Source organism: Trachurus trachurus (assembly GCF_905171665.1).
Source record: "Trachurus trachurus genome assembly, chromosome: 11".
Taxonomy (NCBI): domain Eukaryota; kingdom Metazoa; phylum Chordata; class Actinopteri; order Carangiformes; family Carangidae; genus Trachurus; species Trachurus trachurus.
In genome coordinates this window covers 20,441,050-20,456,315 of record NC_139904.1, presented here as the reverse complement: position 1 = coordinate 20,456,315, position 15,266 = coordinate 20,441,050, and the positions used below count along the sequence as shown (strand labels likewise).

Sequence of the window (15,266 nt, the reverse complement as noted above, 5' to 3'; positions counted from 1 at the left end):
CTCTTTGTATGCTTCATTTTTGCATCCGTGTACAATGAGCTGATGTGACTTTCCAAAAAGCTTCACCTTTGTATGAAAAAGCTTCAGTCTTGTCTCATCTGTCCACAAAGCTTCTAGGGGAATGTCCTCTGGTCCTTTACTTTGGCCAGTTTCAAGTTATTTCGGTGACAATTGTGGGGTTTTTCTTTCTTCAACAGAAAGGTACCAACAATTTTGTCCATGTCTGTATTCAATCTGCCATCAGAAATGTTAATGTAATTGGAATTTTACAAAAACATTAGCCCATAATAGTGCATTGTGCTTTCAGTTACACAGGCTGTATGACTCTTCTTCCACAATCAGATATGTGTGCGCGTTCTCAGCGACGCTGGCCCGCTTCCTCATTTGAGTACAGGAAGTGAGCTTGCAGTCAGATGCAGAGCTGTCGACACACTCTGTGACGGGTCATTCCTATACACTGTTATGAACATGGTACTTCACTAGTACCAGACTCTGACGCTGCCACCATGCCCTGTTTGGGCCATCACCACTCTTGATGCCATCACAGCAAGCAAACTATTAATCCTACAGGTAGGCACTCACATTTTATTACATCCACCGTTTGTACTTTGACGCTCTTTGAAGCTTCTCCTCATGAGGAACTGTTATTTCACCATTCTGGTGAACTGTCCGCTGTCACATAGACAGGATCTGTCGAAATGCATTCACCAATCTACGTATTTTCGAATGATCACGGTGTTAATTATGTATAATGATTTGGCTGATTTGTTAGTTTTTTTTTGGGAGCAGGATTATTCAACATATAATTACTATATCATTAATCAGAGAGTACAGAGCCAGTGCTGCAATGGAAAATTGAGTCTGATAGCATCTAGCCTCAGCCTTCCCATTTTGCAATGCCTCTGTTGAACTGTGGTGCAGCTGCAGAGAGAAGTTTGGTGGTATAGTTAACAATAATACACTTGAGGAGTGCATTCACATCTCTTTCTCTGTCTACCCTGACTTCAGGCCAGAGTCTGGTCCACCTGGAGGATGGGGAATATGATGGGAGGTGTGAGTGTCAGGGGCAAGGACAAGACTGATAGCCCTGACATCTCTCCAAAGAGTAAGATCTCTATTCAATTTTTATATCACACAAGCTGTATGGTAATTAGAGTACTGCAAGAGACTTAAGTGAGATATTTCACTAGTGGCGTCAGTATCAGCTTTTATACATTTTGTGTGCAATAAAATTGTTTAATATTTCCACTTATGCTATTCTGAACTTTTCACTGAGGTTCACAGATTTCTCGTTTGTCAGTAACTATTTATTTGCATACCACAATATACACAGCTGTGTAAACCTGTCATGTTACAGTAACCTAAAAAATGAATCAACAACGATGTTTCTGGCAGAGGTCTGTTCCTCTGCATTTTTTGGGCCTTTCCTAATCATGATGTCTGTGCATCAGCATTTGGCTGTTTGTAAATGCCTTAAATATTGTTTTTGGCAGGCGCAGAAGAGGACATGGTGGTGGTGTTGCAGGACTACCCATCTCGTGAAATCAGCGAGCCCATCTACAAAATGGGGGAGAAGCTCAGAGTCATCGCAGAGTACGACCATGATTTGCTTTCTTGATTAAAAACTGTCCGGTTTCACGATCCAGACACAAATTTGATAGACAGAAAATCATGAATAGTTAACTTATGAGGAAATAAAGCCTGACTAAAAGAAAGAGCCATTTGATTCCTCCTCATGTTTACGGTATAGAGAAGTTGTCACAAAAGGTCAGTTGTTGATTCCTCTTTGTCTGTTTACGGTGGTCAGGGAGGCCTATTGGTGGAGAGTTCGCTCTGTCCAAACAGGGAAGGAGAACTACATACCCAACAGTCATGTTGCAAAAGTGTACCATGGGTAAGTACAATTTTATAGACCCTATTCTGTAGTGTTGGGCTGGTTGGTCTGTTTAAACTTGCTTTAAATTGATAACAATAAAAAGTAACAGAAAAAAAAATACAGAACGTATCTTTGTCATCATCTAAGATCTCTGTGCTAAGGATGTAATGGGAGATACTAGTAAGACAAGATGTTAGTTAAGTGTTGATGTTGAAGTCAGAGTTTTGTTTTTTGTTTTTTTGTTTTTTCAAGGGTATGCCTTTCATAAGAATGGGGGAAATGTATGGTTCAGGTTAAAAATGCTTCTGATCTATAACTCGGAGCATGTGTTTGTTCTATCAGTTGGCTGTTTGAGGGGGTGGAGAGGCAGAAGGCCGAGGAGCTGCTGCGTCTACCTGGGAACAGAGCGGGCTCCTTTCTGGTACGGGAGAGCACCAGGGAGAGAGGTGAGAACACTGACTCAGCACAGTGAGCAATAAACTCTTTCAATTTGGGATAGACTTTGGTTTACAGGAATGATTACAATGTGGAGAGGAAATTAAATGCTTTTTGACAAGTCGGCATGTGCCAAGATACGATCTGGAGGGTGTTAAGTCAACAGTGACAAATAACGGGAGGCCAAGGCCAGAGCTCATGAAAAGCAAAATGTTGATGCTTTTATCTAAACACAGGAATACAGAAATCAGGACTACCAATGAAGGAAAGTGAGGATATAAAAACAGGGGGGGGAATAGCCAGAAAAACAGGAAAAAAGATTAGTCAGAAAAACAGAAAAAAAAACTTACTCAGAAAAACAGAAAAAAAATACTCAAAAAAGCAGGGGGGAAAAATACTCAGAAAAACATAAAACATTACCTTGAAAAACAGACCAAAAAATAAATTACTCAGAAAAACCAGATTTTTTTCTTTTCAAGTGAATGCAATACGCTTCCGTAGTGAAGGCATTATCACACTAGCTAATTAAAAAAATAAGATGTGCTGGTTAATATTCTGATATTGTTTTTTTTTTTTTTTTTGCCATTTCCAGTTAATGCTAAGCTTAGCTAATTGCTGTGTGGAGTCTTTTGCTTGAGACAGACAGATCTGAAATCTGACTTAAATCATTCAGTGGATGTGTTTTTTGTTTTCCTCAGGTGTGTATTCGCTCTCAGTGAAGCACATGATCATAAAGCACTATCGTATCTTCAGACTGGACAACAGCTGGTACTACATCTCCCCCCGCCTCACTTTCCAGTGCCTTGAGGATATGATCAACCACTACTCTGGTGAGTGGATGCAATGAAAGCTGTTGGCCTTAAAGAGAACAAACCCAACAACAGGTCAAATGTGAGTGCACAAATTGGCTCATGCGCATCAGAAACACTGAAAATAACACATGACGTTCTTAATATAGAACAGTTTCTCATCAGGTAATGGTGACAGATCATTTTTAGAACAAAACAGGAAATGTGATAAAATATGCATGCTTGATAATGACCACTGGTGCGTTCGAAGTGAAAAAAAAAAGAAAAAAGAAACACTTGTTGTAACAGTGATGTGCAGCTCTGGCTGAATATGGACGCCAGCTCGTCTGCTTCACAAGTTTGGTTTGTGTGTGTGCGCTTGAGCAGTAGAGTGTGTGAGTGGTGAATGTATAATGAGAACAGTATTTAACTTCCCCATATTTGTCTTTGCAGACTCTGCAGATGGCCTGTGTTGTATGCTAACTTCTCCCTGTCTGTCGGCCGTGACCCCACAACCAGACACCAGTCCTGAAGCTCCACCTGTGGTCATGCGACGGAACTTTGACTGGAAGAAAGTAGAGAGGTACGACAAGATAATGTAATGTAGATATTCAAACAGATTCTTGTAGTCAAAGGGGGGGCTGCGGGAGGTAGATTCTTGTAGTCACCTGGCTATTTAAGGCTGTTTAAACACTGTAAATTAGAGTTTATATTTTATAGTGATATTTTTGTGTTAATATAAGTCTTAAATAGTTATATCTTCCGACAGCAATCACTTACATAGAGTGTTTGGATCGAAACACGGGTCTGTCAGTCACTCTGCTCTGCTCTGAGCCGAGGAGAAAACTTTTCTCGTATCCTACAGTTTTTATCCAATGAGGAGAGAGAACGGCATGCAGGGCTGTGTGTGCAGCCAAGGGATGCGCGTGAATGTGGTGACGTAGGGACGAGGACTGTTATGGTGCGTTCAAGGCAACTCGTAACTCGTGTTTTTCCGACCTGTGAAGTCATACCAGTTCGATCTGGTACGAGTTCACGGGTCGGAAGTTACGAGTGGCCGTTATAGTGCACTTACACAGGTAAAACAGGTCGGAAAAACACGAGTGGGTTGCCTGGAACGCTACAAAATTGTAAGTTGTGACTTGAAGCTAAGCATAATTTACGGTTTTAAAAGCCTGCCTGGAAGGCAGCATTAGCCAAAACGACAAACAACAAAATTTCGTTTGACAGTCTCCTGTAACAGCAAAACAATTAAAACGTTAAAACATAAAGTTGAAGGTCAATAAATAATTAAATATCAACAGTAAAAAACATGAAATACATAATATACAGCTAAGGCAAGACCAATCACAAGTCATATTTCTATAATAAAGGTTAAATAATAATAATTGTTATTATATTGGATGACATCTGTCCAGATGTGCCATCACTGTTGCCCATGTATATTGTCTTTCCTATATTGTCTTAAGGCATCAACTGCATCCTTTTTTTATAGGTGAAAAAGAAAACTGTAATGTTAAGACGCTCTTCTCATTTGTTTCTGCTTTCTTTATCTCCCATTATTGCAGGGGACAGCTGGTCACCACAGAAAGCTGTGGTGACAACATGGTGAGCTACGGTGTCAGAAACAGCATCGCAGCCTACCTGTCCTTTTCTGGGAACCAAGACCCTGCACAGATAAAAGCGAAGAACAGGAAGAAGAAGAGTAAATCTGTTTATGCTCTCCCCAGTGACAGCCTGCCAAACATTGACTATGAGGACGACTTCTAGAAACAGCTGTGGAGTTTAAAATACTGGAATACCTTGGATACAGTGCACCCCTCTCTGAAATCCACCACGTTTCTATCATCAGCAGAGGGTTGTGCTGGTCTGACATTTACACTGAACGTCCCCAGTATCGAAGTGCGTTTCAGTTTCTAATGTGAGCACTTTTAAGTACTTAAACAGTAACACAAACTGCAAGGCCACGCACAGAAGGAACCATATGGAGCAAAACTGGAACTGAACTGTGACGTGTATTCTGAACATGAGACGGAAAAACACAAGACTCGTTATACTCGTCGTATACTGGTCAGAAGAAGACCTGAATGCTGTGGTTTCTGTTTGGAAATATAGCATCTATATGAGTGCTAGTGGCTTTCACACTGTTTTAATAAATGTTAAGTGGTTTAACCTATAACTGTTTGGTTAAATGGTTGAACTGAATGTTCGTTTTTTTTAGTTTTTTTTTACCTTTTTACATTACGTTAAAGCATTTGCAAACAGTGGTGCAACACTAAAACTATGCAAGATTTTTAGCTTAATTAAATACCTTCTGAGTAATTGTGATGGCTAAATGACTTGTCACGTGGAGAATGGCGGCTCTCTGCCCTCCAATGTCTCTTGGCCTTAAAAACCAACCTTGCAAGGTCAGCGCCTCAGACCTGGTGTCCCAGATCTTGTCTCACGAGAAACATAGCGTGCTTTACGGCACTACAACACAATCTATAATCTCTTTTTAACGTTACCCACCCTGGTAGATATCGCTCTACAGATTGCCTTCTAGCCGGCTTTGTTGAAAACAAAAGCACATTGCGGGGAGTGGGGTGGGGGTGTGTGGCTGTGAGTTTTTATGACAGTATAAATATATACCCTGAACTGAAGGGGGAGCTCTGTAGAGAAAAAAAAACGACTTGCATAGTTCCCCTTTAAGAGAAAGTTTTATGTCCACCTAATAATGGTCCAATGTTCACTCTGCTTTTAGCTCCGTTTTTGGTCTCCACCATCTACTGGGGGAAATCTGGCTCAATAGATGCTATACGCTCCACTGTGTTTACCAGCTGGTGGCTAACTTTGTCTGTTGTTCGTGCTGAGCAGGAAATGTTTATCTGAGGGTTTTTATAAAAAGCAGCTGCCTGCCATTAAAGTCACTGGCTGGGGGGGGCAGTGACTTAAAGCACCTTAAAAGGCTTCATACAGTAAAAGGAACTGCAGAATGTGGTCAGACTCCTCTATTGGTTTTTTGATATGACCAATCAATAATGAGTATTTAGAGGAAAAACAATGTTGGGGGAAAAAAAAACTGTACAAATGTATTCATGATTCACCCAGATAAAAACAAAAAGATTGTGGAAACAGGCCACTGTCGCTACTTTGAGCACAGTGCTATCTCTGTCTCTCATGATCTGGTTTTGTTCACTCTGTCTGCGTGATTTGCCATTGTGCACTGTAGCATGTCAGAAATTTTAAGCATTTAGGGACCTTTGATGGTTTTTTGAACATAATCCAGGGTTAAAAGCTTCAGTGACAACAGTGGGCAGAAGTTCTGAGAGTTTCTAAATTCAAATTTCCTCACAAACATCCGGTCAAACTGTTGATTTGTGTTAAACTTCCTCTTTTCAGCTGCGGCTATTGCTGCCTGTGCAAGGGTCTCACCAATTCAGTGTGGTCACCATATGACAGCCCGACTGGGAAGTTGCTATCTTATATGACGATAAACAACAGCGCAACATTTAGAGTTGCAAGCACAAAATATTTACAAAACTGCCCTAGCGTGTTTTCATATTTGTGCTCGATTCACTTCCTTTGTCATATTCAAAAACTTGATCTAAACATTTTAACCACTTTGCCAAAAACACAGAAGAATGGTATGTGAAAACACAAACATTGGTCTAAATAAAGAGAGCAGTATGTGTCATTTTTTGTAGCCTTCTGCTCCTCACTTGTCACACATGAGTCACAAAGTGTGATAAATATGTCGAAGAATGTGAGCAAAGGGACAGTCAGTCAGTGAGGAGAAATTAAAGTGAACTGTTATGTTATGCATTACTGTGAGAGGTCTTTTGAAAGTTTAAAGCAGAGGTTTCAGGCCATACACGATTTCAAGATAACTGACTGATTGAATGGGAGATGAGAAAAGTAAAAAATCTTCCTCTCAGAATGACCCTTCTTTTTCAGACCTTTGTCTAGTCTTTGCTTTTTCAGGCAAAACACTGCACAATATTACTGCCCCAGGCCTCTAAAATATTCAAATGATTCAGTTTGAGAAAATTACTCCAGTGGAACTACTTATACTCTGCTTTCTATTAGGGGTGCTAGTTTAAAGATTCTGCGCTGTTTTCATCATGGCAGTAATGTGAAACTTCATTGCTGCTTCATCGTTATAACTTCCCTCGGAACATTTACAGAAACCTTATGCTGTCTAAGACCAGTTTCAGGAAGTATGAATAAGGCATCTTTATTTATATAGCGCATTTCATAAGGTGTACATCCCCAAACTAGTCTGCCTCATTCATTAGTTTTCATTACATTTATGAGCTAACTGTGTGTGACCAGTGGAGACGAGCTCAGCACTTTCAAAGAGGGATCAAATGGTTGTGTTGCCTGGTTTTACAGACTCATAAAATACCTGCAAGTAACAGTTTTGGGAAGTCAAGCGGTGTGTTTGTGTGTGCGTGTGTGTGTGTGTGTGTGTGTGTGTGTGTGTGTGTGTGTGTGTGTGTGTGTGTGTGTGTGTGTGTGTGTGTATGGTGAGGTGGAACAATGAGTGATACAGACACACACATCTGGTGGCCTCCCCCTGCACCATGCAGAGACTGCCGTCCAGTCAGCATTACTCACGCCTCACATCAGACGCACTCCCCCTGTCCACGTAGAGCCAGTGTGGAAAAGAGTGCGGATGAAACTAATGGAAGGTCGTGCTCTGGGTGAAATTGTGTTTATCAGCGATGACATGATTCACTGACAGTTTCAGACAGATGTGCGTTACGGCGAAGATGAAGCAACAGTTGACGTTCAAGATGTTAATGTCTGAATCAGAATGAAGGCAAAGTTTGAGGGGGAAAAAAATTCATCAAAGGCCACTTATTCAAAATAAACCTTGCTCTCCCTCTGGGCCATCTATTCATCCATATTCACTCTGGTGAACATCCAACAGGAGACAACTCTTCCCGATATCACATGAGCATTTACTGTAACACCAATGCAGATAAGAAAGACAATATCCCGTCACCTTGCCAATCATCACATATCCCTGTGTGTGTTTTGATGGTGGAAACAAAGGCTCTCAGTGGGGCAAAGAATGGAGGAGTTTCAGCTCAAACTTCACTAAACCAACACCCTCACAGCGTGTGTTGTCTTTCAAGAAAACCTCCTGATGCATGATGACTTTATGATGAGGCAAAGGGGAATCAGTCCCTTGTTCTCCAACTGAATGTAGTTGATGTTATCATAGATGGAAGCACCAAGGAAAACACTCATGTTTTTATCTCCGCTGAACAAAAACACAAAGAGGAAGAACAGTTCAGGCCCGACCATGTTTCTGTTTCTAGAAACGGGGATCGAGGCTCAGAGAGAACCAGGGGAATAAATGAAGGAAATTGAGAGGTGGAGAATCTTCTTCCTACAGCCTGTTTTCTGTTAATCAGGTTCTTCTAATCTTGCCACATCCTTTCCTCTACCCCGAGGCCCAGCTGTCCAAACCTCTGACTTCATCACTTCAGCACTACATGCAAAAAAAAGAAGAATCCAGATAAATGTTTGCTTTACTCCATCCAAAACGCACTGTGCTTTAATTAAAACTGCTGCCTTGCCCACTACGGTACTTGCTTCATCACAGGGAGCAGGGGTTAATTCTTGAAGTCCAATATCTAAGAGAGAAAATCTCTTTGAAAATCTCTTTGAAAATCTTTGTTTTTCTTTTCTCTAATATTTAAAAGCTGAAGTTTAGAAGAGTTTTTCATGTCTTGTTCTGTTTTCAGAAAGCTTATATATAGTTTTGTTTTTCATTTCCTGTTAAAGAAATCCCACTAACTGAGATGTTGATGCTTTGAGCTTTATTTGGCACATAAGGTCTAACTCTGACTCTGACCACTTCCTCTATGCGTAGAATAGAAACAAACCTAGTTCTCTGTGTCTCACTAGTCTGATAATGGATACACATTTCACAGCTGCAGCCGAAAAGATAATTAGAACAGAAAAAAAGAAGAAAAATAATAATTACCAGAGACAGAATTACAGCGATGGTTAAATCACCCAGTGAAAAACACTCAAAATGTGCAAAGTTGAGGCGGCTGTTGACAATTTCCGCCAAACCTGAAAACAGTGCAATAACCTCCTCCAAAAGAATGCTGTCAACAAGACCGAGTGTTCGCCTCAGAAACAGCACATGAGAACATGTCCTTTAATGTTGAACCAAGGGCCTCAGCCAACACACACAACCTTCTCCAAGGCTGCCCAGAAAGCCAGGGGAAAACAAACAAAAACCGAACACAGCAAAAAAGAAAAAAGTAAAAAGAAAAGGCTCCAAAGGTCCATAACTTCACCAGGGAACGGACTGCTCCCATTCCTTAAACCTTTTCTCATAAATACTACTGAATGAGGAAGTGACGTTCGTTGTGCACATAAAGTTCTTTTTTTGTTTTGTTTTCTGATAAATAAAAGTGCAAGGGAAAAGATACATTGTGACAGTGACAATCTCTACAAACCTGTAGCATGAGTACAATGTAAAACTTTGTGTGATTTTACCAAAACCTTACTTTGGAGGAGACAAGTTCCTGCAATGCCCTAAGTAATTTTTGCATAAGGAAACTTTTACTTTGCTTGTAACAGCTGCTTTATTAGCTGGATTGGAGTGATCCTGTTAATAGGCAAAGTTATGAGCGCTTGGTATTTTATAATTAACACCATAACAACACATTTTTCACACATTAATGAAATGCAGAAACGTTTAGCTATATGGGAAAAACCTGAAAGACTCAGACCAAAAAAAAAAGAAGAAGAAAGGGAACAACATTTGGAACTGGAAAGCGTCAGGCAGGCAGAGGCATAAATGAGTTTTACTGGAAGCAGTTGAATAATGGAGATTTGGATAAAAAGCAACAACCTGGCTCTGCTGCCATTCAACCGCCAGCTGAGTTCGAGCCCAGAGCATCCTGTCTGCCGCTGCTCTACAACTGAACACATGAAGTGGAGAGTTCCTCTAGGAGAAAAATTTATTTTCCATGAGGAGAATTTCAAGCAGCTGTTTGCCACGTGGCTCTGCGCAAATAATCAACACAAGCTCTGTGGTATCTAATTAGAAATTCAGTTGTTGGTAACCTAAATGAGCCCAGTTGGTGTCTTAATATATATGCATATGTCCCTTTCTCAGTCTCATTAAAAAAGTCTAGTTAAGTTTTACTGCTTTGGCAAAAGAAAGCATGTGGTAAGGATCCGAGTCTGAAGCCTCTTAATACCTGTAAATTATTCCTTATATGTGCATGAGCTTTTTTTGTGTGTGTTTTTTTTTTTTTTGTCTTACCTGGCAGTGTGCATGTTCTTTCCATTGCCCTTGGCTGCTTCATTTGTCTCTGGAGAACGACAAGCAGGATGACAGCCATGAACAAGTTAGCGTCAGGAATGAGTGTGAGGTACTTTGCAGTCAGCTAAATGAAAGAGGAAAGAAGGTAAATAAAGATGGATGGGCTCCAGGTCAAAGAGTCAGAATAAGATGGATGTGTCACTTAGACAGAAACTAATATGTTTTTGATTGCACCAGATCTGTCTGACATGTGATTCAATTACAAGACTACTCATTTTTCAACCAGTTTGTGATCTCTCACACTGGACATTCAAACGGTTCACAAGGAAGATTAAAGTAGGGTGACCTACGCTGCCTCTCTAGAGTTGAAACAAACCACTTCTAACCACTTCCTTTAGTTTTCACACCTCAGAGGTCGACGCGAAATGATGTCTGCACTGGGGGAAAACGTAGTGTCGCTCAAACGCTGAGGTTTAAAGGAACCAAGAGTAGCATGCTCATTTTTGCATGAAAGTGCAAAAATGTTAATTTCGTATTTTGGCTCTGGGAGGAGAGACGTAGCTGCAACCTCAACTGCAGCCAGGGACATTTGATCCCGTTCTCTGACACATGTACTGTAAACACACACTCACATCTGATCTAAAACACTGATTTCTTTTTTTTTTGTTCTTTTATCTGAAGCAGATGTCTAAGTTACTGAATCTCACCATACTCTGTCAATCATTCTCTTGCTCAAACTACTGTATTTTTATGACACTGTCCTCTGAGGTTTTTTCTTTATCCTTGTTAACATTTCCATATGGTGTTTTTAAATATAATACAAAACATATCATGAGTGAAGCAGTCAACACCACTGCTTTGTATTTCCACCTTGTAACTGCAGTGAACCACTGACAGGCTCATAAAAACAGATTCTGACAGCCAGGGCTTCACACAACCAATCCTGTCAACTTGGGGGATGTAGACTCAGTAGAACACACTAAAAAGCTTGTCAGTATAGAGACCCAGAATCGGCATTAACCATCACCACCAACACCCACACATCCCGTTGCAAGCTAACAACATTATAACAAATAAAATATGTTAGCTATGCTAACTGTTCTGATCTGCTATACAGATTCTTAAATTGCACCTGGGTCTTGCTGTTTCCTCTAACTCTAACCATCTTCTTTAGTTCACTTATTTCTTTGGACACAACTTCTCTCGTGACCTTTTCACCTTTCGAAAGGGTCCAAGAGAAGCGCTGTGCCACATTGTCCTCGGAATTGCCGTGTTCCTCCAACCAAGTCGCCATGGCCGACTTTTTTTTTCTCGATATCCCCCTCCATGTCCCTCCTTAACCCTAACCTCAAGTTTGCCTGCATTGTCCTGCCATCCCGTAGCTTGTGCCACTGGAAGTCCTAACTCTAGCCATCTTGATGCTCACAGCTCTCTCACTTTCTTTAGAACAAAAGCCACTAGCACTGTTAGCTCCTGGTGGTTCAGAAGCTATAACAACATTAACAGATAACTAGGCTATTAAACCTTTCCAAGTTGCCAACTTTGGTGCACAACAAACTCGATCATGAGTCTGTGACTTTGTCTGATGTTTTCTCCATGAGCCATCTCAATAACCTGCAATGTAGGCTACACCTGGCGATCATAGATGGAGCACAAGGCACAATTCAGAATTTCTCAGTGTGGAAGTAAACATGTACTTAAAGTACTACTTAAAATATTAATGACTTATCAGTATTTTTATGTGTGGAGAAGAATAGGCCATATAGGACATATTGACAAGGTTGATATCATGTTAAAAGTAAACTGAGAGCCATCAGCCTGGTAGCTCAGTTTAAAACAAAGATTACAAAACAACTTGATCTCTTGAAGAGAAAAAAAAATTATTCTTTTAAGACACATCTGCATCTCCACTGGTCTCCACATATGCGTGTCGTGAATTTATTAACACAAAAGTGGAACAAAGGAGCAAAAGGGTCATGGAAAAATAATGGGACTTAGCTTAATGACAGTAGTTTTGTTGCCATATGGTGCCAATAAATCGAGTTGGAATTTGATTTTTATTATAGTTTATTGTTATTGTTGCGAAGGGAGGCAGCTTCACTATCTGATGAAAAGTGTACTCACTAAAATGACTGACTATTGAGTTAAACACACACGCACATTTTTTTCTGTCAGAGAGGCCTTTGCTCCCTTTGGAGAGAGGCCAGGAATAACAGAAAAGCTCTGACATGATTGATTGTTGATTACCACAGAGAAGGCTAATAATAACGTGACGTGGGACCAGCTTATCAGAGGGATATCACTCCTCTGCAGACATGACATTTATATAGCTCACTGGACCTCCAACGACCAGATCAGACCAGTCAGGAGGAGCTCTTGGGTTTCTGTGCCGTTGCAAATTTTCACTGACAGGAGAGTGACACTGACAGCTTCATGTTTTTCCATCTACTTTTCAAGGGACTAACCAATTACGAGGCTGTGGTTGTGACATCCATTGCTGATTTGTCCTTTCATCAGGGCATTAAATGTGCTCTCACTAAAATTCTCTGGCACAAATCATATTTGACAGCCCTTAAAATAATACAGACGTTACCCTGAAACACAGTGCTTTTATTGACACGTGTATATCCCAATGAATCAAGGTTCTCAATGTGCATCTTGGCAGCATATAACTCTATCTGTTTAATGGTAAATGCAGGTGTGTGCCTTGTTGCTTTCCAGGAAAAAGTCAGGCTTTTTTTTTAAAGTGCAGCATACCACTCTCTACTTTCCTAGACATTTATTTAACTATGTGATACTGAAGGCAAGTCTGTACTGCATGCAGTTCCCCTTCGAAAGTGTTACTGATAGCCTGTCTGCATGAACCACTTAGGGAGAAGAGTAGAAATCCCCTCTCTTGCAACAAATTCTCTCCATCTGCATCATACTGCTGAAATATCTTATCGGTCTCTTATGCTTAGAAAAAAGTCAGATAAAAGTGCGCCTAAAATAAGTGAAATCCTAAATATCCTTGCCGATAACTTTACTTGGGGGAATCCTGTCCTAAGAATAAGAAAAAGGCAAAAGTATTCTATAAGCTGTTCAGGCATCTTTCCACCCATGGTCCGAACTTCTGTCTTCCCTTATGAGGCTCTCCTCTGGCACAGACGACCATCTACAGATAGCTGGACATCTTCCATGTGCAGGGAGAGACTGCTGGAGTTAAACAGCCAAACAACAGTCCAGAGAAGAATAGTGCTTGCTGTAGCAGTAGCTGACGTGGAGCTACATTACGTGTGTATCGCGTGCACACACACACACACACACACACACACACACATACGGACGTCTGTGCAGCTGGAGACACTCGAGATGCCTGTCTGACAGCCAGCTAGTGAACCTCAAAGTTCAGTCTTGAGTGGGAGATGAAGTGTGTTTCATTTCAAAAATATGCAGTAGTTAAAAGGTTGAAAATGTACACAGACTGACAGATATATATATAGGCTATGAACAGACTCATAAACACATACAAACACACATGTGCTGCTTGCATATTAGCCATGTGCTCGTCAACACGGCAGGTCATTTTCCCTCTGATGCAACAATGGGATTTGAGAAGCTGTCAAACATACTACTGAGCTTTCACAGCTTGGCATCTTCTGACAGTAAGGCTAATGTACGAGACCTACTGCATATGCATAAGATTTAAGGTCTATGACAAATCCTGCTGCATGGATTCAGGCAATTTAAGCATTTTTTGTTGCCCTAATAGCAGCTATCGTTTGCTGTCTGAAATTTCTGGAAGAGAACCACAGGTAAAGCTCTTAAATCATATTGAAAATGCATTGTTTATCCGACATGAGTGTGTTTTAAGTCTGATGCAAGGTTGCACTTTTATGACATTCCCTTTGTGTCCGCTCTTTCCACAATGGTGTTGTGTTTCATCTCTGAATTAATTGCAGACATTGGCCTACCACAGACAGAGGAGTAATGGAAAAACTCATTACGAAAGCAAAACTTTCCAAGTCTTGGTAGTGGTGAGTAGATACATGGAAAAGTCATTGTGCCCCCAAATGTCAGCCCAGTCTCTCTCTCTCTGTTGCACTCTTTTTCTCAATTATGCGACTAAGATGAAGTCATAATTACTTAATCTGCCTCATGCCAACGCCAGTTCCCCAGAAATGTTCCCTCAGCACTGTCCACGTTGTGCAAGTACAACAGTGAGCCAGATATGTTCGGTATGTGATTGGTCTGGGTCAGAGAGGGGATATTTGTCAGATTCAGGGAGGGAACATTCCTGCGTTCGTGCATCCAATCTCTCTCAATCCACTGCATTACATAATCCATGGGGATGCAGACTCAACATACTTATATGTCTACCTGACATCTGTAAAAATCATTAGAGTCAAGGAAAAACCAAAAAAAACTCATAACACAAAGAATAGAAATTAAACAGACGACCATAGGTGCTGTGAAGAGACATTACAACTATAGTCTACTGTTTACTTGGTTTACACAGTGATTAATGTGGTTTAATTGAATATGAAAATGTTAAACTGGAGATATTCAGGTTTAATTAAATTCTGACGGCATCTTAGGAGCACCATGGTTTTGGTTTTCACATTACCCCTAACCTGTAGTTGTTAGCAGTACTCTGACATCTAGTGGGCAATGTGAAAACTGTTATTACACACTAGATAGCTACTAGAGTTAACCATAACATGGCATTACCAGATAATTCATCTGATTAATCAAAAAAATATAGTAGGCTAAACATAGATAAGCTCAGTGTTTTTTTTTTTCTGTTTCGGGGGGGGGGGGGGTATTTATAATATTTAAAACAAGGTTCATCACACATGGTTGTCAAATAACGCAGGAACTGTCTTCAAAAGTAGACCCTAATGCCAAA

At 40.6% G+C, this 15,266-nt stretch overlaps 1 protein-coding gene across 1 annotated transcript; it reads left to right on the top strand.

Moving 5' to 3' along the window:
• Positions 1–459: 459 nt before the first annotated feature.
• Positions 460–5,179, top strand: sla1a (Src like adaptor 1a). Its single transcript, XM_083981929.1, has 8 exons — positions 460–570; positions 1,009–1,105; positions 1,494–1,593; positions 1,808–1,894; positions 2,219–2,322; positions 3,010–3,141; positions 3,553–3,682; positions 4,668–5,179. The coding sequence occupies exons 2-8, from the start codon at positions 1,033–1,035 to the stop codon at positions 4,867–4,869; spliced, it is 828 nt and encodes a 275-aa protein (XP_083838055.1). The 5' UTR covers positions 460–570; positions 1,009–1,032; the 3' UTR covers positions 4,870–5,179.
• The last annotated feature ends 10,087 nt before the right edge of the window (positions 5,180–15,266 follow it).